The sequence below is a fragment of the Mesoplodon bidens genome (assembly GCF_964165515.1).
Source record: "Mesoplodon bidens genome assembly, chromosome: 1".
NCBI classification, from domain to species: Eukaryota; Metazoa; Chordata; class Mammalia; order Artiodactyla; family Ziphiidae; genus Mesoplodon; species Mesoplodon bidens.
Genome location: NC_138176.1, coordinates 92,857,621 through 92,880,044, shown reverse-complemented (window position 1 = coordinate 92,880,044; position 22,424 = coordinate 92,857,621). Strand labels below are relative to the sequence as shown.

Genomic DNA, 22,424 nt, shown 5'->3' with positions numbered 1-22,424 from the left:
GCTAGATAACCAACTAATTCTTAAACTACCTTAATGAAGGATTTACCTTCTCGGCTAGTGTTTGTCAGGGGTGATAAGAAACTATTCAGTCTTTAATAATTCATTCTGTATTTACTGTTCCTAAAATTTTTTCCTCATAATTTGAATACAGTTTATTTTGGCAGGAATGGTTTTTATTTTATTTATTTTTTTGGCTGCACTATGCAGCATGTGACATCTTAGCTCCCCGACCAGGGATTGAACCTGGGCTCTTGGCAGTGAGAGCGCGGAGTCCTCACCACTGGTCCGCCAGGGAATTCCCAGGAATAAATTTTAATTCATTCCTTTAAATTATGCTGAGAGCTCTGTTATGAAAATTACATCACGTAATACCTATTGCATAAATTAAAGTTTCTCAACATTTACATAAAAACAATTTTAATAAATGGAATTACATAAATATACACACTGACTTTATTTACTTTCTGAAAACAGCTCAGTAGCCTTTTCTGTTCAAGGAAAAATAAGCCATGAAAGTAAATTCAACTTAATAATTTAAAAGAGATATATTTTCCATATGCTTGCTTTTTCTACACAGAAATAAAAGACCATTTCAGATAAAGCTACTGAAACACTTTAAGTTCTTTCAGGACCAGTGTCACAGATATTGGGATAGGGACGAAAACATAGAAAGTAACATCCTTGGGGAGTGTTTTAGTGCAAACTGTTCTTATCACACTCTGCATCTCATCTGATTAGGAGTAAATTACTATAGATTCTTTGCCAAACTTTCTCAAAAGGAAAATACTCTTATTGTTTTATGATTTTAAAAAATACCCGTTTTGGTACAGGAAAAGTTGCTCAACATCACTAATCATCAGAAAAATGCAAATCACAATGACATATCTCACACCTGTCAGAATGGCTATCATCAAAAAGAATACAAATAACAAATTTTGGCAAGGATATGGAGAAAAGGGAACCCTAGGTACACGTTTGGTGGAAATGTAAATTGGTACAGCCATTATAGAAAACAGTACGGAGGTTCCTCAAAAAGCTAAAAATAGAATTACCATATGATCCAGCAATTCTACCTCTGGGTAAATATCCAGAAAAAATGAAAATACTAATTTGAAAAGATACATGCATCCCAATGTTCCTAGCAGCATTATTTACAGTAGCCAAGATACAGAAGCAACCTAAGTGTCCATCAACAGATGACTGGACAAAGAAGATGTGGCATGTATATACAATGGAATATTACTACTCAGCCATAAAAAAAGAATGACAATTTGCCGCTTGCAACAACATGGAAGGTATTATGCTTATAGAGAAAGACAAATACTGTATGTTATTACTTACATGTGGAATTTAAAAAATAGAGCAAATGAGTGAATATAACAAAAAAGAAATAGATTCACAGATATAAACAAACTAGAGGTTACCAGAGGGGAGAGGGAACTGGAGAGGGGGAAGATAGGGGTAGAGGATTAAGAGGTACAAACTAATATGTATAAAATAAATAAGCTACAAGGATACATTGTACAGCATAGGGAATACAGCCAATATTTTATAATAACTTTGAAGTATAATCTATAAAAACATTAATCACTGTGTGTACACTTGAAACTGATCTTGTAAATCAAATATACTCCAATTAAAAACACCCTAAAACCTGTTTTTGTTTTAAAAATGAATCAAATACCTACAGACATACTGAACTAGATTAAAAAGAATCACCTGAAATTCCATCTCCTATAGATTAACATAACTAACCTTTTGGTGAACATCCTAGATGTATGTCCATGCACACACACATCTCCAAACATACAAATCTATGAACATGCTAATTGATACAGTGAGATTACAGAATCTAAAGTTATCTTTCCTTTTTCACCCAATATGTTGTATAAACCTATATATCTAAATAGATTTACCTCTGATATCTTAAATACTATATTTAATTGTTGAAATGTGTTGTAATATTGAAATATGCATCAAATTATTTATCTAGTTTCTTACTGATAGGTATTTAGGTTGTTGCCAGTTTTTTGCTATCATAAGCAAGGGTATTTATCTGCATATACTTATGCAACAGTCAAATTAAGATGAATTCCTAGAATTGTGATTTCTGCATTAAAGGGTAAACTCATTTTAAATTTCTATACATATTCTGAAATGATGTCCCAGAAAAATGGTAACAAATTTAACCAAGTTGCTCAGGAAGAGCGTCCATTTCTTCACACCCTTGGCAATTATGGCAAAGATTGTGAATGTAAACACACAACCAAATCAGAGAGAAGAGATTTGCATTTCTTAGATTAGTAATGAAGATGAACACCTTTTCATATGTTTATTGGATATGTATTTCTTTCTTTGTCAGTTGTTTTACCGATGTCTTTACTCATTTTTCTACTTAGATGCTGATCTTTATTATCAAGTTTGTCCCCGTGTTTTTCATAGTGTTTTCTATAACCTTTGACATTTTCAGTAGTAATGTTTTTTAAACTGGAAAGTTTATCTCATAAGTAAGATTTTACCATGGAATTTTACACATTTCAAACTATGTCAAAGACAAACATATATTGCAGTTTTACAATGGAGGCTCAGAAGTATTATACAGCCTAGAAAAATCGGACATATTTGGAGTTGTCACATTGCTTTACCTCATTCTGTATTACACTTAAAATCTAAAAAACAGCTTTGTGTATATGACTAATTAAATCAAGGAACAGAGATGTCCCACCTAGAATGTTTTTTTTCCCCAAAATTAAAGATTAGCCTCAAATTCCTGTTTTTCTATATTATATTCATCTGCCAAGTTGATTATTTCTCAAAGTATGGCTCCCATTAAAAAAGTTTAGTGACTGAACCCATGAAAAAGAGAAGTTTATAGTTTCTTACCTTTGACTTTGCAACTATTTCTGAAACTTTCACTACAGGATCTTGAGTGAGACTTAGTTTGTTCTGTGCATTCATCTTACTGTTCAGCCAACTCATGGCTTCACTGATATATTTTTCAACTTTTTCCATTTCAGCAGGATCCAAATGATCGTACCTTTCATCCTATTAGGAAAAAAAAAACTTAATGTAACAGGTTTTTCAATAAGCACCAATTTATTGATAATTTCTGCTTAAAAGAGTTAGACTCTTATTGAGTGTATACCTCACACATACCCATGTGAAGAAGCCATTTACAGACTACACAGAACTGAAGAAACTGGGAGAAAGAAAAATCAGTATGGAGTTTTAAAAGGAAAGGCCTTCTGAAGAAGTCAGGTTTGGAAAAGAATGGTGAAGAGTATTAGAGGAAAAAGTAGTACTTGGCCAAGAAAGAAGCCGCATGGACTTAAATTTGTCAGGGAGTAAAGAAAAATAAGTTAAGCAGGCACACAGCAAGCTAGACAGAAAATTCTGACTGTACAACAGAATATGTTTAAGTTGTTGACAAGAATTACTGGGTTGGCCAAAAAGTGCCTTGGGTTTTTAAGTAAAAATAAAAGACACATTTTCCATGTTCACCAAGAGCTTCACTGAACAACGCATTCACCCTTTTGTTCCACTACCTTCTGCCATTTTTCAGGCAACGTCATAATTCCATCTTCCCCAGACTTTTTATCTTCTTGAGCAAAGAACTGTTCCAGGTGCCTTTTACAGTCTTCCAGGGAATTGAAATTTTTTCTATTAAGAGAATTTTGTAAAGACCAAAATAAGTGGAAATCCGAAGGTGCAATATCTGGTGAATATGGCAGATGAATCAGAACCTCCCAGCCAAGCTGTAACAGTTTTTGCCTGGTCATCAAAGAAACACGTGGTTATCCTGATGGAAGATTATGCGTTTTGTGTAGACTAATTCCGGACGCTTTCTATCGAGTGCTGCTTTCAGTTGGTCTAACTGGGGGCAGTACTTGTTGGAATTAATTGTTTGGTTTTCCAGAAGGAGCTCATAATAGAGGACTCCCTCCCAATCCCACCATATATGCAACATCACTTTCTTTGGATGAAGCCCGGCCTTTGGTGGTGTTGGTGGTGGTTCATTTCGCTTGCCCCATGATCTCTTCTGTTCCACATTATTGTACAGTATCAACTTTTCTTTGCCCCTCACAATTTGTTTTAAAAATGAAACGTTTTCGTTACACTTAAGTAGAGAATCATGTGCGGAAATATGGTCAAGAAGGTTTTTCTTGCTTAACCTATGTGGAACCCAAACATCAAAGTGATTAACATAACCAAGCTGGTGCAAATGATTTTCAACACTTGATTTGTATATTTTGAGTATGTCAGCTATCTCCCACGTGGTATAACATTGATTGTTCTCAATGTCTCGATTTGATCGCTATCAACTTCAACTGGTCTACCTGACTGTGGAGCATCATCCAGTGAGAAATGTCCATCATGAAACTTCACAAACCACTATTGACAGGTCTGTTCAGTCATAGCACGTTCTCCATACACTGCACAAATCTTTTTTTTGTTTTTCAGTTGCGTTTTTACTTTGCTTGAAATAATAAAGCATAATATGCCGAAAATGTTGCTTTTTTTCTTCTATCTTCATTATTAAAATGGCTACCCAAAATTCACCAATTTTGATGTTGTTTTTAAAATGCACGCTGATATGACAGCTGTCAAAATACAATCTAATAAAATTGTTTTGAATGAAGTTTAAGACAACTAAGTGCTAGTAGAGCCATCTTACAGAAAAAACCGAATGAAGCTTTTGGCCAACCCAATACATAATAAAATTTTGTCTGAAAGACAACTGCAGCTGTCACATGTAGGCAACGATCTAAGATGGGATGATTTAGACTGGCAGCCTCGAAACCAGAAAGAAATGGCAATGCAACATATAGAAAGAGGATCTCCTCCCCATTCATCCCTCTATCTGCATGCTTTATTTATTTATTTAATTATTACTTTTTATTTTTTGCAGTACGCGGGCCTTTCACTGTTGTGGCCTCTCCTGTTGCAGAGCACAGGCTCCGATGCACAGGCTCAGCGGCCATGGCTCACAGGCCCAGCCGCTCCACGGCATGTCGGATCTTCCCGGACCGGGGCACGAACCCGTGTCCCCTGCATCGGCAGGGGGACTCTCAACCACTACGCCACCAGGGAAGCCCCCTGCATGCTTTTAAAAAAATCTCTAGCCTGAACCTCTTCCCTGAACTCCCTACTCTATCCAACTTCCAACTTGAATTCTTATTTGTAATGTTTGAAACGATTTACCTCTGTTTCAAACTCATGATTACCTCCCCACCTACTCTTCCAAGTTCTCCCCATCTCAGTAAATGGCAATTTCACCCTTGCAGGCCAAAAATCCTTGGAGTCATTTGACTCCTCTTTCTGTTATATTTACATAAAATCTATCAGTGAATCTTGTTAGCTCTGCCTTCAAAATATATGCAGCAGAAATCCAGCCACTTCTTCCCCCTCCGCTCTCCGGGTTCAGGGATCCGTTGCTTCTTGCTTGTGTTATTCTAATGTTTTAATGCTTGTGTTATTCTAATGTTTTAACTAGTCTCTCTGCTTCCGTAGCCTTTAAAAGATAAGTCAAAATTTAAAATTCTATGCTCAAAAGCCTCCAGTGGATTCCTATCTCAGTGTAAAAGCCAAACTTTTATAATGGCCCACTAGGCCCTTCATGATCTGGCAACTGATAATCCCACCCTGCACTGTTCTGAGCCACACTGGCTTCCTTACTGTTACTCCAACACATTCTCCCCTTTGCAACTGCTATTCTCCCTTTGTTAAGGACATTCTTTTTATAGTTATCATACATCTTGAACCCTCACCTCCTTTAATTCTCCCCTCACATGATGTCATCTTATTAGTCTGCGTTTCTGACAAATCTCCTCCACCTATGGCAGTCCCTTACTTTTCCCATAGCCCTTATCACCATCTGACTACTTCATAGTAACTCATTTATTGTCTATCTCTTCCCACTGAAGCATATTAGAAACAAGTTCAGTGTTTTGTTTGATGCTGTAGTTCCAGCACCTTGAAGAGAGCCTGGAACATAGTAACTCAAAATTCTTGAGCATAAGTGAAATCTTGCCTGCTTTGAATAATATTTTAAACCTGCATCCTCAAGAAGACTGCTACAGCTTGGCGAACAATAGGTTATAGTAGTTATATACAGATCTTCCAATACCAGATGTGAAATATTCTTGGTGTTTTTATTTGTCTGCTTGTTCCTTCTGACTTTTCCATTATCCTTACATTCTATTTGTACCTATATGGACATTGACATTGGCAGGCACATTCACAATCAGTACCTGGATTATTCTTTTAGGTTGGCTGGATTGCACTCTTTATTTTACAGAATTTACAAATCTTTTATTTCTAATAAGTAATCACCCTCCACATTGTGTAGTGAAAAGCAGTATAGTTGTTAAGGGTCTGTATGTTTCAGATTGCTTAGGTTTTATCCTGACTGCATCTCTTAAACTACCTGTGTAATCCTTGACAAGTTTGCTTAAGCACTGCAATTCTCTTACATAATACATTCTTGTGAGAATAAAGTGAGATAATTCATGCAAAGTGCCTAAAATTTAGTAAGTGCTTGATAAATGTAAGCTCTGATAATACCCTGCCTAAATCTTTCTGGTCCTGGCCTCTCCAGCCCACTGATGCAATTTTAACATCAGTGGTAAAACCTGGGGGAATTATAGTGAATATCTATTTAAAACAGGAGTCAGCAAACTTGTCCTGCAGGCCAAATCCAACCTGCTGAATTTTTTTTTTTTTTTTTTTTTTTTTTTTTTTTTTTTTTTTTTTTTTTTGCTGTACGCGGGCCTCTCACTGCTGTGGCCTCTCCCGTTGCGGAGCACAGGCTCCGGACACACAGGCTCCGCGGCCATGGCTCGCGGGCCCAGCCGCTCCACGGCATGTGGGATCTTCCGGGATAGGGGCACGAACCCGTGTCCCCTGCATCGGCAGGCGGACTCTCAACCACTGCGCCACCAGGGAAGCCCAACCTGCTGAATTTTTAAATAAAGTTATTTTGGAACACAGCCATGCCCATTCCTTTACACATTGTGTGTTTGCTCTTGCACTACAATGGCAAAGTTGGATAGTTGTATAGAGATGGTAGGCCTACAGAGCCTAAAATATTTAGTATTTGTTCATTTAAAGAAAAAGTCTGCTAACCTCTGATTTAGAGGGAAAAAATCATCAGCTTAATTTTGTCAAATCTTACTGTTACATCCAAATGGAGATATTATCTATATAACTAAACATTTCAGGCTGAAACACAGTGGAAAGGTTAAGGGTAGTAAGATAGATTTGGGCACATATGTAAAACAATAAATGATACGGGAGTTACAGATGACTGAAAGACTGGAAGACAAAGTGCAACCAAAAGAAAAAGAGGCCAAGGGACAAAATGAATGCTAGCAGAGTCCATTTTCAAAGAGGCCTGTAAATTAAAAAAGGTCCAAAAAAACCTTTTGCACTATAATGAAACCCCTAAGAAGAAAACAATGAATTTGGTCACTGGATTAATTTATAATATAGTTTTAGGGAATTTTAAAAGATTAAAGCCATATATCTGCACTGTATTTGAAATTATCAGTATCCTTTACTGATAATTTTACAATAAAGAAAAAATGTTTTAAGTTTGGGGCACAATGTCTCTGGAATTTGGTAGCAACAACTGCTATAGCTTTGTAGTTGAGAATTTTTAGATTTACCCCACCCTCTCTGCATAATACACACATTATCATAATCACCAGTTTACTTTATGAATTCAATACCTTGTTTCTGTATGCTTCTATAACTTTCATGACAAGTTGGATCTTTTTTCCCAAGTCGTTTAAAGCTTTTGGTCTCTCTTCATGTTCCATGTACCTCATTTGAATTGGCTGGCCATATTTCTGTTAACATAAGTTTTTTAAAAAGAAAAAGTTATTAACAGAAAACAACTTTTATTGGGCCTTTACAGAATGATGAATAGGAAAGAAAGCTGGTCAGATTAAAATATGTCCCCTCTTGTTTTCCTACATGGAGATGAGTTCCAGTGGTTATTTGCTTACTGAATCCTACACAGGAATGCCTATCTTTTCTCATTCATTAAGATTACCTCTTGATTCCTCTCAAATCCAAAGAAAAGCTTTAATCACTTTAAAGTTACGTGTTAAAAGTCTATAAAACCATTAAGAAAACCATAAGGACTATATACTGCGTGCAGAATTCATGTATTTGAAACTTGGTTTCAAATATTTATAATGCATATAACTCTCTAAAAGCAACATGATTACTGGGATTTCCTGATATTTAATACCTATTGAATATTATTTGTTATATTTATTCATTAGATTAGGATGTGTATTTTAAGTATAGTGCTTAAAAACAAAAAAACCCATTCAGCCCCTTGCCCCAGGTGCCTGGTAGGAGGGAGTTTCTAAATTTTAAAACAGCCTCCTATAACTTTGAGGAGGGGAATGCATTAGAAAAACAAATATTTTATTTCAAATCCTTTACATATTTAAATAAAAATCAGCTTATTTTAGAGCAATTTTAGGTTTCCAGAAAAGTTACAAAGGAAACAATAAAGAGCCAAGCACCTTTTCTCTAATGTTAACATCTTATACCTCGTGGTACATTTGTCAAAACTAAGAAACCGGGCTTCCCTGGTGGCGCAGTGGTTGAGAGTCCACCTGCCGATGCAGGGGACACGGGTTCGTGCCCCAGTCTGTGAAGATCCCGCATGCCGCGGAGCGGCTGGGCCCGTAAGCCATGGTCGCTGGGCCTGCGCGTCCGGAGCCTGTGCTCCGCAACAGGAGAGGCCACAGCAGTGAGAGGCCCACATACCGCAAAAAAAAACAAAAAACAAAAAACTAAGAAACCAACACTGGTGTATTACTATTAACTGAACTCCAGATTATGTGGATTTCATCTTTTTCTGTTCCAGGATACCATATTGCATTTAGTCTCTTTACACATTATACTTTTTATTGTTAATGTTTTTGAAAGCATTTTAATTCCTAAAAGCTATCTCAAAAAAACAGTAAAGCCTGTGAAAACATCTATAACATTGATTTCTATGGTTACTTATATATTTGAAGCGAAATAATCCATTCTGGGGAGTGCTGGGCTTTTCAGTTATTTCTATTAGCCTCAGCTGCTTGGTTTGCTCCTCCAGCCCCAAGTATATATATTTTAGGGAGATGGGGAGTAAAAACCACCAAGATAAAATAAAGCTAGTAAAGCTAGTTTTGCATTCATAAGCTTAGGTTTTCAAATTGCTTTTTAATTATTCCCTTTGAAAGTAATTTATTGGCATGAAGGTAATTTTTGCAAGGTATTAACTTCTTTTGCTTTTAAGTAACTTATTTTGCACACACAGCCGCCGCCAATCCCTAAAGGGCTTCCTTTTCCTGTACGCTAGAGGTCCTTATTAATGTCATCACTTAGCATCTGTGTATTCACTTGCTACTCAAAGAATGGTTCAGGGACCAGCAGCATCAGAATCTCCCAGAAGCTTATTAAAAAGTGCAGAATCATGGGCCCAACTCAGATATACTGAACCATAATTTGCTTTTCAGTAAGGGCCCCTGGTAATTCATGTGCACATTAAAGCATTGCTATGATTCACACTAAGAAGGAAAGACTAAAATTTCCTGTCATCCTTCCAATCTGAACTTCTAATCTTTTAAAGCATTTTTTTTTTCTGTGTGGGGGGAGCGCTGGGTAGCAAGCAGGAGGAAAAGAGTAATAGTGGTCCTTTCTTAAAGTCAGACCACTGACCTAGTAGAAAAAGGGTAGCTGGTGGACACATCTCCTTATTTCTTTGTAACCTTATTTCTTTGTAAAAGGACACTGAAGAGCAGGGGTACTATTTCTGAAGTTCTTTGCTGGCCTGGTGTCCCACTAATTTCACATTAGTTACAATGTGAAAATACGAAAGGGCAGTGTATTACTCCTCAAACTCAGAGCAGTCAAGGGGGAAAGAAGCAGAGCAAGGGTAACTCCTTTAATGGATAAGGGGTCAGGTTGACAAATCACTTCTTAATGACATCTCAGAAACATACGGCTTGTATGAAAGTAATATTAACACTCTGGTAATCTGCTAAATTTTTATATTTGAGTATCATGATAGACAAATATGATTATACATTATTTAATTTCAGTTATCATGTAGCATTACTCACCTCTCAAATTCAGAGAACACTTCCTCTTACACATACCTGCCTTAGTAATTTCTTATATATTTATTAAACACATAACTGTGCCCTTACACCATAATTTTTAGGACAACTTAATGTTCTGTTCAACACTAACATGGACTTTAAAAAGTTTACCTTTAGTTCTTGAAGCTTATCCACATAAATCTGTTTAGCTTGGTCCTCTCCTTCTTCATAAAGCCAATTTTCTGTGCCTTCCAATATTGCAGACAGTTTTCTCAAGTCCTAGTTACACATTTAAGAGATACTGATTGAAAATGCTCTCCTTAGAAATAAAAGTGATCAAGGAAGGACAAAATGTTTTTCAAGTGTAAAAAATTATTTTTTTCTGACTTTTTATTTATAAACATCTTTCTCACCAGCCTTCTGTAATTTGGAAAAATAACTAAGAACCATTCCTAAATGTGCTCAAAAAGACTGACAACAATCACACATTTGGTACATTTATTTACATAATTCGTATTAGCATTCTCAAGCAAACATTTAAATAGTTCTCATAAAAAACTACGAAACTTAGACTTACTTCTTGAGTGATGAATTTTTCATAGACAGTGCCAAGCTTGTCCCTAAAATCATATACATATTCTTCAACAGCATTCTTCGCATCATTTCTTTCTTTCTCTAATTTGTCCTGCATTATCATCTTCCCCTATTCAAAAAGTTTCAGATTAGCTGCCATGAAAACACTAGGGAAATACAAACCAAAACTGCAATGAAATACCACTTCACACCTACTAGGATGACTATAATTGAAGAAATGGAACATAAGTGTTGGTGATGATTTGGAGAATTTGAAACCCTTATACGTTGCTGTTGGGAATGTAAAATACTGCAGCTTAGGAAAAAACAGTTTGGTGGCTCCTAAAGAAGCTAAACAAAGAATTACAATATGGGGCTTCCCTGGTGGCCTAGTGGTTGCGAGTTTGCCTGCCAATGCAGGGGACACAGGTTCAAGCCTTGGTCTGGGAAGATCCCACACACTGTGGAGCAGCTGGGCCCATGTGCCACAACTACTGGGCCTGCGGTCTAGAGCCCCCGAGCCACAACTACTGAGTCCATGTGCCACAACTGCTGAAGCCTGCACACCTGGAGCCCGTGCTTCGCAGCAGGAGAAGTCACTGCAGTGAGGGGCCCCTGCACCCTGGCAAGGAGGGGCCCCCACTCACTGCAACTGGAGAAGGCCTGTGTGCACCAACAAAGACCCAACACAGCCAAAAATAAATAAATAAATAAATAAATTCTAAAAAAAAAAAGAATTACACTATGACCCAGCAATTTCACTCCTAGGTATATAACCAAAAAATTGAAAGCAGGAACTCAAACAGTTATTTGTACGCCAATGTTCACTGCAGCATTATTCACAATAGCCAAAAGGTGGAAACAACTCACTTGATCTGTAACAGATGAATGGATAAATAAAATGTATATATACAAAATGGAATACTACTCTACTATAAAAAGAAATAAAGCTCTGATACATGTTACAAAGTGGATAAACCTTGAAAACATTATGCTGAGTGAAATAAGCCAGACACAAAAGGACAAATATTCTATGATTACATTTATATGAGTTATCTACCAAATTCATAGAGACAGAAAGTATTGATAGATTGGTTTACTGGGGGTTGAGGGAAGGGAGGAATGAGAGTTATTACTTAATGGTTACAGTTTCGGTTTGGAGTGATGAAAAGGTTTTGGAAAAGATAGTGGCAATGGTGGGACTCCCCTGGTGGTCCAGTGGTAAAGAATCTGCCTTAGAATGCAGGGGACATGGGTTTGATCCCTGGTCAGGGAACTAAGATCCCATGTATCACCACTATTGAGCTCACGTGCCTCAACTACAGCCTTCATGCTGCAAACTACAGAGCCCACACGCTCTGGAACCCACACGCCACAACTACAGAGCCCACGCATCACAACTAGAGAAGAGAAAACCCGCACACCACAACTAGAGAGAAGCCCACGCGCTGCAATGAAAGATCCTGCATGCCTCAACGAAGATCCTGTGTGCCGCAACTAAGACTCAATGCAGCCAAAAATAAATAAAATAAATGAATAATAAATAAATCTTTAAAAAAGATAGTGGCAATGGTTATATAACTGTGAATATAATTAATGTCACTGAATTGTTGTACACTTAAAAATGGTCAAAATGGCAAATTTCACGTTATATATATTTTACAATTTAAAAAATTAATAATGTAATACCAAAAGCCACTGAACTGTACACTTTAAATTAGTGAATTGTATGGTATGTGAATTATACCTCAATAAAAGCTTTTTTAAAAAACCATAGGGCTTCCCTGGTGGCGCAGTGGTTGAGAGTCCACCTGCCGATGCAGGGGACACAGGTTCATGCCCCGGTCTGGGAAGATCCCACATGCCACGGAGTGGCTAGGCCTGTGAGCCATGGCCACTGAGCCTGTGCGTCCAGAGCCTGTGCTCCGCAACCTGTGCTCCACAACGGGAGAGGCCACAACAGTGAGAGGCCTGCGTACCACAAAAGAAAACAAAAAAAACCCCATAGACTACGTCATTGTACATATTGTTGTTCAAATCCCAGGTTTCCCACTTACTACCTTTGAAATTGCAGCAAAGTCACCTAACCTAAGCCTCAGTTTTCTTATCCTAGAGCGCTTACTTCTATCTGTCTCATATGGCTGTTAATAAGATTGATGTAATTCACATAAAATATTTAGTACAGTGACTGACACATAACTGGTACTGAATAAATGTTGGCTTTGGTAAGTGACACAGTATAGCGGTTGTGATCTTGAGCTTTGGAGACAGCCTACCTGTCTCCAAAACAAAAGGTTACTCTCTGAACTTCGGTGATTCAGTCTACCTCTGCCTGTTTCCTCGTCTATTAAATGTAGATCTCTAACAGTTCTTACACTTCATAGGTTTGAGGATTAAATAAGATCAAAGTATTTAAAGATGTTAGCAAAAATCATTATTGTAAAATCAAAAGCAAAGAAAGAATCTGAAGACTAATAAACAAAATTTGCACTTTAACAAAAAACATAGTATTTTAAACATAATACTACAATGCACTGGTATTTGTGAATTTAAAATAGTGAGACAGGAAATCTAAAAAAGAGTGGATATATGTATAGGTATAACTGATTCACTCTGCTGTACAGCAGAAACTAACACAACATTGTAAAGTAAAATATCCCTGTTCTGGGAAGATCTCACATGCCCCAGAGCAACTAAGCCATGCGCCACAACTACTGAGCCTGTGCTCCAGAGCCCGCGAGCCACAACTACTGAGCCCGCATGCTGCAACTAGTGAAGCCCGCGCACCTAGAGTCCATGCTCCACGAGAAGCCACCGCTATGAGAAGCCCGCACACTGCAATGAAGAGTAGCCCCCGCTCACCACAGCAACAAAGACCCAACGCAGCCAAAAATAAATAAATAAAATTTTATTTAAAAAATAATTAAAAAAATAGTGAGCCATTTAAAAATTTAAGAAAAAATCTTATACACAAAATTTATCATTAGCTGCACTTCCCCACAATTCATTCATTTGAGAAAATTAGTCTCAAATCATACAAATTCAGAATTATTCAGGATCTCTAGAAATGCTTCACATAAAGTGTAGCCTTTAATAATTAATGAATAGGTGATATACTTAGGTACTAGAAAGAGCAGCATCGTAAAGTCAAAAATCTCTTGAGGAAGTTCCCAGAATAACATGCAGCAATTGGAGAATATGTGGCACTTCAGAGAAAACTGACCTTCTTTAATGCCAGTCAAGCCTGTAGAAATTAGTAACTACCACTTAAGTGTAAATTTTAATATAAAAAAATTACTTTTTACACACAACTATTGGCAAAGAAACCACACTCTTTTCCTCAAGAGACTGTAAAATGAAACATGCAAATATGTAAAGAAAATTTCAAGAATGACAACAGATTCTAAAAAGTATTAAATGGAAGTCAGAAAACATTCTGAATTGAACCTTAATCTTTAAGGACAACACATTAGAAGAGGGGAGCTGGTAATACTTTCCTATAAAATGTCTGCTGGGTGTGCTACTGTTAAGACACAATAAAAGGGGGTAAGAATTACTAGTATTGGAAAGGCCTTTCTCTATAGTGGAGACAATCCATGTTTTTCATGTAACTAAGGTGAAAGTTACACTGTACATGACACAAATACAGCTCAGCATTTTGTCCAGAATAAAGTAGTTCAATAATCTATTTAATAATTCCTTATGAGTTATAGCCTGGTTCCACAAATTTGAGGGATAATCATTTACTTCTACAAAAATTTCAGAACACACTACCACCTATTTCAACATCAATTCTGATTTATATACCTCATTTTTAATGTAGATGTTGAGAAGATCTTGGCCCAATTGCCTACACAGGCTACTCTGGATAGGTAGATCAATACTCTTGACTCTTCCTTTTTTAATGGTCTGGTTTAATCGCTCTTGTTTATCTGAGGGTACAGACTGCAAAAGAAATGCAAGAAAAGTGTAAATTTCTAAAACTAGCTTAAAAATATATTTAAGAGACTGATTTCTGATGAAACAAAGTAAAATCAAACAAAACTATTATCATCTACTATACTTTAATTTAAAACATTATTTTAATATTGATAGTATTTTACACCCTGTATACACTAAATCTTTCTACATAAAAAATATTGTTCTGGAAATGCAAATTAAAACCACAATGAGGGCTTCCCTGGTGGTACAGTGGTTAAGAATCCTCCTGCCAATGCAGGGGACACAGGTTCGAGCCCCAGTCCAGGAAGATCCCACAAGCAGCGGAGCAACTAAGCCCGTGTGCCACAACTACTGAGCCTGCACTCTAGAGCCCGCATGCCACAACTACTGAAGCCCACACGCCTAGAGCCCGTGCTCCACAACAAGAGAATCCACCACAATGAGAAGCCCGTGCACCACAATGAAGACCCAACCCAGCCAAAAATAAATAAAATAAAAACCACAATGAGATGCCATTTCATACCCACTAGGATGACTATAATAAAAAAAAAAGAGGAAGAGTTGGTGAGGATATAGAGAAATGGGAACCCTCATACATTTTTGACAACATAGTAAAATATTGCAGCCATTTTGGAAAACAGTTGGGCAGTTCCTCAAATTGTTAAACACAGAGATACCATATGACCCAGCAATTCCATTCCTAGGTACGCACCCAAGAAAAATGAAAATATCCATCCACACAAAATCTGTATATGATTGTTCATAATAGCATTATTCATAATAGTCAAAAAGTAGAAACAATCTAAGTGTCCATCAGCTGATGAATGAATACATGTGGTATGCATCTGTATGATACAATATTACTCAGCCATAAAAGGGAATGAAGTACTGATATATCCTACAACCTGGATGAATCTTGAAAACATGCTTAGTGAAAGAAGCCAGTCATTAAAGGACTATATATTGTATGACTGTGTTTATATGAAATGTCCAGAACAGGCAAGTCAATGAGACAAAAAGATTAGTGGGTGCCTAGAGCTGGCAAGAGGAGGGTTGGGAGGAAAACAAAGAGTTACTGCTAATGGGTACAGGGCTTCTTTTTGGAGTGATGAAAACGTTGTTAAATTGTGATAATGCTTGCATAACTCTGTGAGTATATTAAAAACCTTTGAATTGTACTTTTAAATGGGAGAATTGCATGGTATGTAAATTATATCTCAATAGAGCTGTTGAATAATTAAAGGCAAACATATTGAATAAAATAAAAAATTTAGAAAAATGGGTTTCAGGTTTTATATTACTTGAGCAACTAGGATTTATAACTGAATCTTTATAGCATTTGGAAAAAATCTATACAGCTAACCATCACAGATTAACTTCTGTTCAGGTTAGAAAAATCTGTCAAAGATGATAGTTTAGAGCTGTAGCCACATTCATCTGGGTGACTGGGGCAGGGTGTTTCTCCCTTCTATCAGCAATCATTTTCTTAATAAAATAATGACTTAATAATAGAGTCATTTATCCTTTAAAATTTTACTTCCAAAAATATTATTTTGCACAAAAAAATGCTTTATGATATGCAGCAAAATGCTTAGAGTGGTTAATATTCAGATGCAGCATTATTGCTAATTTAAGTTTTCTTCATTTGTCCTATTCCAGTTTCTATTTTCTGAGATTACATGATTTTTAATGAGAAAAAAAATTAATGAAAAACATCTTTTTTCCCACCAAAAAAATAATTTTACTCATATTAGAGTTCATTCTTTTAAAAATCTTCTATAGTGAATCACTGAAGTGTATTTATTCTGTTATATACTTTCATAATATGAAATTAAAAACACCAGGTGTGTTAAAAGCATGAATTACACAGCAAATGTATTAACTCAAAATATCAGTCTCAAAAAGACACAACCACAGTAATAGTATAACAAACCTTTGTTTTGGTTCCTGTATGATCAATTTCTTCTTCTGGAGTGTGTTCAGCATGACATTTTTGATGACCCTCTTCTTCCTGGTCAACCTGCATTTTATCCTGCAAAGAAAATATGTAATTGACAATATCTGGAGTCTTTCTTTCTTTTTTCTATTTGTTTGGTAATGAACAGCATCTTAGAGTTCAAGCCTGTTTTCAAATATGTGAACACAGTGAAGTAGAAGCTGTTTTTGAGAGTAACTATAAATAACTAGATTAACAGGTAGTAAGTAAAATGAAAAGATCTATTTGATGCTATGTGAATAAATCTTGTTTCATTCACCTGTGGCCAAATAACTGCAAAATAAATGGAAAATTGTTCTCAAGTCAAATTCACAAGCCAAAATTCACAAAAAAAGAGAACATTAAACTTGACATGAAAAATGTTTATAAAGAACTTAATGTGGGAAAATAAAGAGAAAAAGATACAAAATTTAAGTATTACACATAAATTCAATTATATTTTTTAAATGTAGAAAAATACTCAAATGAAATGTATCAAAACTGTCAAAGTAGATGTCTCTGAATTATTACAATGTAAACTTTTAATATTTTTTTTAATGTCTAAAAGACAAATTTTCAACCCATAAGATTGCCAAGGTGGACTCTCCACTTGGCAAACAATCACAAGTATTAAGTTTTTCTGGTCTTTCTTAATCTTACCCACCACCATCCTCCTAAAAAGGAGAAAGCCTGGAATTCAAGAATCAGGATAATTTAGGTCTTCGTATATATATATATATATATATATATATATATATGGAGTTAAGTATACATTTAATGTCCAGAAGGCTATCTTGAATAAATGCTTATTTGTGCCAAAGAGAAAAACAAGTTAGAAGATAATTTACACCACTGTTCTTCGTAGTTAAAAGGTCAGCTACTGAAATTCCACCCCCCATCCTCCCTGCCCTACCACCTTCCAACTCTACAATTTTCCCAACCCTATGGTGGAAAAGCGGTAGAAAATGTGTTATAGTGGTGAGTTGGGGTAATGCGGAAAGACACAAATACATTAATAACTCTATTTCATGTAATACTAAGAAAACAATGCTGCCAATTAAGGCCAAAATACTTTATCACTTAGCATTTTTATTTTATACTTATTGAAAGAGCTCTTCTATTGTGTATATATTCATATCTCCAAAAGAAATAAACCAAATAATATGGTTAAGGTATTTCTAAAACTACTTCACATTAAGAATCCAACTCTTCTAAATCACTTAATTCAGTTGTTGATATCTGAATTTTTCTAAACAATATTGTTCTCTGTGCCATCAAGAGCATTAGTGACCCATCCATTTGTTTAAAAATTGCTCCAGTATGGTCTCTAATGTTTTCTTATAAGCCACTGACACCTCTTCTACAAGTTTTTTTTTTTTTTGGCCACACCATGTGGCAGGCAGGATCTTAGTTCCCCGACCAGGTATTGAACCCTTGCCCCCTGCAGTGGAGTCTTAACCACTGGACCGCCAAAGGAAGTCCCCTATTCTACAAGTTTTATGATGTTTTTTTCTCTATCTTACCAGAAGGAGTCAATAGATTATTTTTGGACAAAAACCAGGACTGATATTCCTTCCTTGAATGGTCCTTAAGTTGTTTAATGTCAAGGGGTTGCAATGCCTACTCGTGCCATTAGGAATAACAACCAAGTTCACACATGTACAGACAGATGATGAGAACTTCTCATGATTACTGCCATAGGCAACAGTGAATATAAGATATTATCATTTGAATGACCCATCCCAATTTCAGATATATTAAGTAGAAAACTGTACATCTTACAATTGATATGAGAGTAATTTGTTAGTCTTTTAAAATAATTTTAAGAAGGTTCATAGGAATATTATCACTAGTGGGTAAGTTAATGGACGTGCCTCTAGACTTTGGCTTCTCTAATTGATTTTAAACTCCACGAGGGCTGAGACTGTCTTTTTATTCACTGCTATATCCAAACACAATTTAGGTACCTCTAGTTATTTGCTGAATAAATGAAAAAGCACTTAAGAATAAAATCCAGAATAATTATCTAATCTGTCCCTTGACCTACCTTCTCAATTTCTTTTTTTTTTTTTTGTCACTCTCCCCTTTTCTGTATTTTATATTATCAGCTACCTTAGTATCTGTAACAATAAAAAAGGATATTCTGCTGTCAGGGCCTTTGTTATTCTCTTTGTCTGGACAACTACCTACCTGCTCCTTACTCTCAAACTGCCTTTTCATCTTTCAGGCTAGCTTTCCTTTTCCTTCCTCACAGGTGGCTTTCCTCATCACTTAATTTCCACTATGCATCCCCTGCTGTTAATTTCCTTTATATTTATATGGTATCTTGTTGCTTCTAGCCTATCCTCTTCCATTAGAATGTAAGTTACAGATGGGTGGGGACCTTCTTTATCTTGCTTATTACCACTGTATCCTCAGTGCCTAGAACAGTACCTGGTACATATAAGTAATCAGATATTTTGAATTAAAAAATAGATAAACAACCTAAATTGTCAACAACTGGGGAATAAATTGTGGAACATTAGTACGATAAATAGTCTCTTTGATCCTTCACTGTGCCATGAAGCCTAAGTTGTAATACCTTCCTAATATGTCCAGATATTAATAAATACCTAGAAGAAAAGTGTCCATTTTCTGAGACATCCTTATACTGTACTGAAGAGAAGTTGGCAATCTATGTTATGGTTTTTCAGGAAAATCGAAGCCATCTTAATTTTTAATGAAAAAATGAGGCCCATAAAATAATCTCTCATAAATTCACTCTCATGCAAAGAAAGAAAAAAACAAAGAACTACAGTTGCTCACTGATATGTCTGGGTTTCATTGACCACAGAGCCAGCAATGTCAGCAACTAGGGAACAGTAAAAAGAACTTATTATCCTCTTACCTTCTGCTGTAAAGCTTAAAACAATTAGCTTCCAGAGTCTACTTTGAATTTGTTCACATTTTGGGAGGGAGGGAGGGAGAGACTGCTTTATAATGGTATTTAAGCCTTAAGCTTTCTCTTTTTTTTTTTTTTTTTTTTTTTTGCGGTACGCGGGCCTCTCCCTGTTGCGGCCTCTCCCATTGCAGAGCACAGGCTCCGGACGCGCAGGCTCAGCGGCCATGGCTCATGGGCCTAGCCACTCCGCGGCATGTGGGATCTTCCCAGACCGGGGCACGAACCCGTGTCCCCTGCATCGGCAGGTGGGCTCTCAACCACTGCACCACCAGGGAAGCCCAAGCCTTAAGCTTTTAAACTTCTGGATACAGAATTAAAGGGAAAAGTCCTAGAGAGAACCATTAAGCAATACAGTACACAGGATATTTTCTATACAGTAGGGTACTCAACATCACCCCTTATGTTAAAAGCAACGATAAGGAAATAATTTACGTTATTAGCAAGAATAAGAAAATAAACTATAATTTATTCAACACCTATTGTATCAACTAAGGTAGGGATTTAAAAGGAGATTAATATATGTGAATGTGCTCACCAACAATGCTAAGTATATGATCCATAACGTTAGTTACCTTTTTTTTGGCTCTTGCTTATATAAATTATAAAGGAAATACTCAGGAACATCTCACTTAAGAAGAAGAAATACCTTATATGGAACACCAACTACCTGGGTTCTAGTAAGCCGAAAACACTCTTGTAAGCAAATCAATCTCTGAATGGCCAAAGCAGATGTTATAAATGCATACATTTTATTCACAAGTGAGTTTTTTAAGTCCACATTCAAGAGATCATCCTAAAGGACTGGTTAACTGGATTTCAAGCCCACAGACAAATAGAAGCAGCAAATAAGAAATGCCAGGAGAGGTAGAAAATGGGTGCCATACTCTCCTTGTTTTTAGTGCCCAGGATTCACTAACATTACACAGAGAAAACTAAAGGTCTAAAACATTACACAGAGACTTTGAAGAAAAAGAGGTGAAGAAAGTGAAATAGCTTTAAAAGAACTCACTCTAAAAGGCACTGTTGGTGGGAATGTAAATTGATACAGCCACTATGGAGAACAGTATGGAGGTTCCTTAAAAAGCTAAAAACAGAACTATCATACGATCCAGCAATCCCACTACTGGGCATATACCCTGAGAAAACCATAATTCAGAAAGAGTCATGTACCACAATGTTCATTGCAGCTCTATTTACAATAGCCAGGACATGGAAGTAACCTAAGTGTCCATTGACAGATGAGTGGATAAAGAAGATGTGGCACATATATACAATGGAATATTACTCAGCCATAAACAGAAATGAAATTGAGTTATCTGTAGTGAGGTGGACGGACCTAGAGTCTGCCATACAGAGTGAAGTAAGTCAGAAGGAGGAAAACAAATACCATGTGCTAACAAATATATAAGGAATCTAAAAAAAAAAAAAATGGTTCTGAGGAACCTAGGGGCAGGACAAGAATAAAGACGCAGACATAGATAATGGCCTTGAGGACGCAGGGAGGGAGAAGCGTAAGCTGGGCCAAAGTGAGAGTGTGGCATGGACATATATACACTACCAAATGTAAAATAGATAGCTAGTGGGAAGCAGCCACATAGCACAGGGAGAGCAGCTCGGTGCTTTGTGACCACCTAGAGGGGTGGGATAGGGAGGGTGGGAGGGATACGCAAGAGGGAGGGGATATGGGGATATATGTATACGTATAGCTGATTCACTTTGTTATAAAGCAGAAACTAACACACCATTGTAAAGCAATTATACTCCAATAAGGATGTTAAAAACAAAATAAAAGGCATACAGAATGCTTTCAATTTTAGCAAAAAATAAATCTTAAATGGATTAAATGTCTGCCATACATTGTTGTGAACTACAATTAAGAAAATTAACTTTTCACCTATTACTCTTATGTTTATTTATGAAAAATTGACTGTATCTTCACTAACATATTAGGACAGTATTTCCTTCTCCTCAATTCAAGGAAGGGAGGATGTAATAGGAAAATAACACACGGGAAGAAGAATGAAAGAAAATGCCATGGTCCTTAAACAAAGTACTTTAAGGAGTAGTGGTAGAATTCTGATCAATCCGGAAGAAAATATTTTATAGTAGCTGTTAGTAAAAACAGACAAAAAGACAACATTCACAAAAGGGAGAAACTGTCTTGAAATTTAAAATCTTAAAATCCATTCTTAACATGCAGAAATATATGAAAAATCTAGGGCAGACCTCCAATTATGATTTGAAAAAAATCCAACAAAAGCCATTAAAATAACTTACAAATAGTATACATAAAAAGATGAAAACTTTCTGTAATGGAACATAATAACTTTCTCCTAAGATTCCTTCATTCATAGTATGCCAAGAGTAAATACAATGTTAGAGTCATATAACTCTTTCATAAAGAAACTGTCAAAAATCTGTTTTAATGTTACTGAACCTACAGCACATTCTTCTGCTCAACTGCCACAGATATCTCCTAACTAAGCTCTGAAAATTTCTTAAGCATGTATTCTCAATCTAAAAACACACATGTATACAGTTCAGAATTTATCAGTCTGAATTGGATTTATCAGTAAGCTAGAAAGCTAGCTATAATAAATGTTTTTAATAGAAATAAAGAATTTAGGAAAGATGACTCCAGACACACATATGCATATTTTCCATACAATGCTATGAAAAATACACAAGCCTCCGAAAAGCACGTTACAATGTGAAAAGATGTAGAGCATTTAAAATAGAATTATTCTTTAATGATTTTATTTTTAAAAGTTTATATACTTATTCCTATAGCAGAACTTCAGAGCAAAACCTCAGATATTAATATTTTCAGCTATTAAAAGTACCAGGTAGAATTAAGATACTGCATATATTAGAGGAACCTTTTTGA

At 36.2% G+C, this 22,424-nt stretch overlaps 1 protein-coding gene across 1 annotated transcript in view; it reads right to left on the bottom strand.

Moving 5' to 3' along the window:
- Positions 1-22,424, bottom strand: part of HSPA4L (heat shock protein family A (Hsp70) member 4 like) — a 54,701-nt gene that overhangs the window by 4,494 nt on the left and 27,783 nt on the right. Inside the window, exons 13-18 of the mRNA XM_081253906.1 lie at positions 16,555-16,653; positions 14,487-14,624; positions 10,684-10,809; positions 10,278-10,385; positions 7,731-7,850; positions 2,884-3,045 (exon numbers count right to left, since the gene is read on the bottom strand). Of these exons, the coding sequence (XP_081110032.1) occupies positions 2,884-3,045; positions 7,731-7,850; positions 10,278-10,385; positions 10,684-10,809; positions 14,487-14,624; positions 16,555-16,653 (753 nt within the window). The remainder of the gene's footprint in view (positions 1-2,883; positions 3,046-7,730; positions 7,851-10,277; positions 10,386-10,683; positions 10,810-14,486; positions 14,625-16,554; positions 16,654-22,424) is intronic.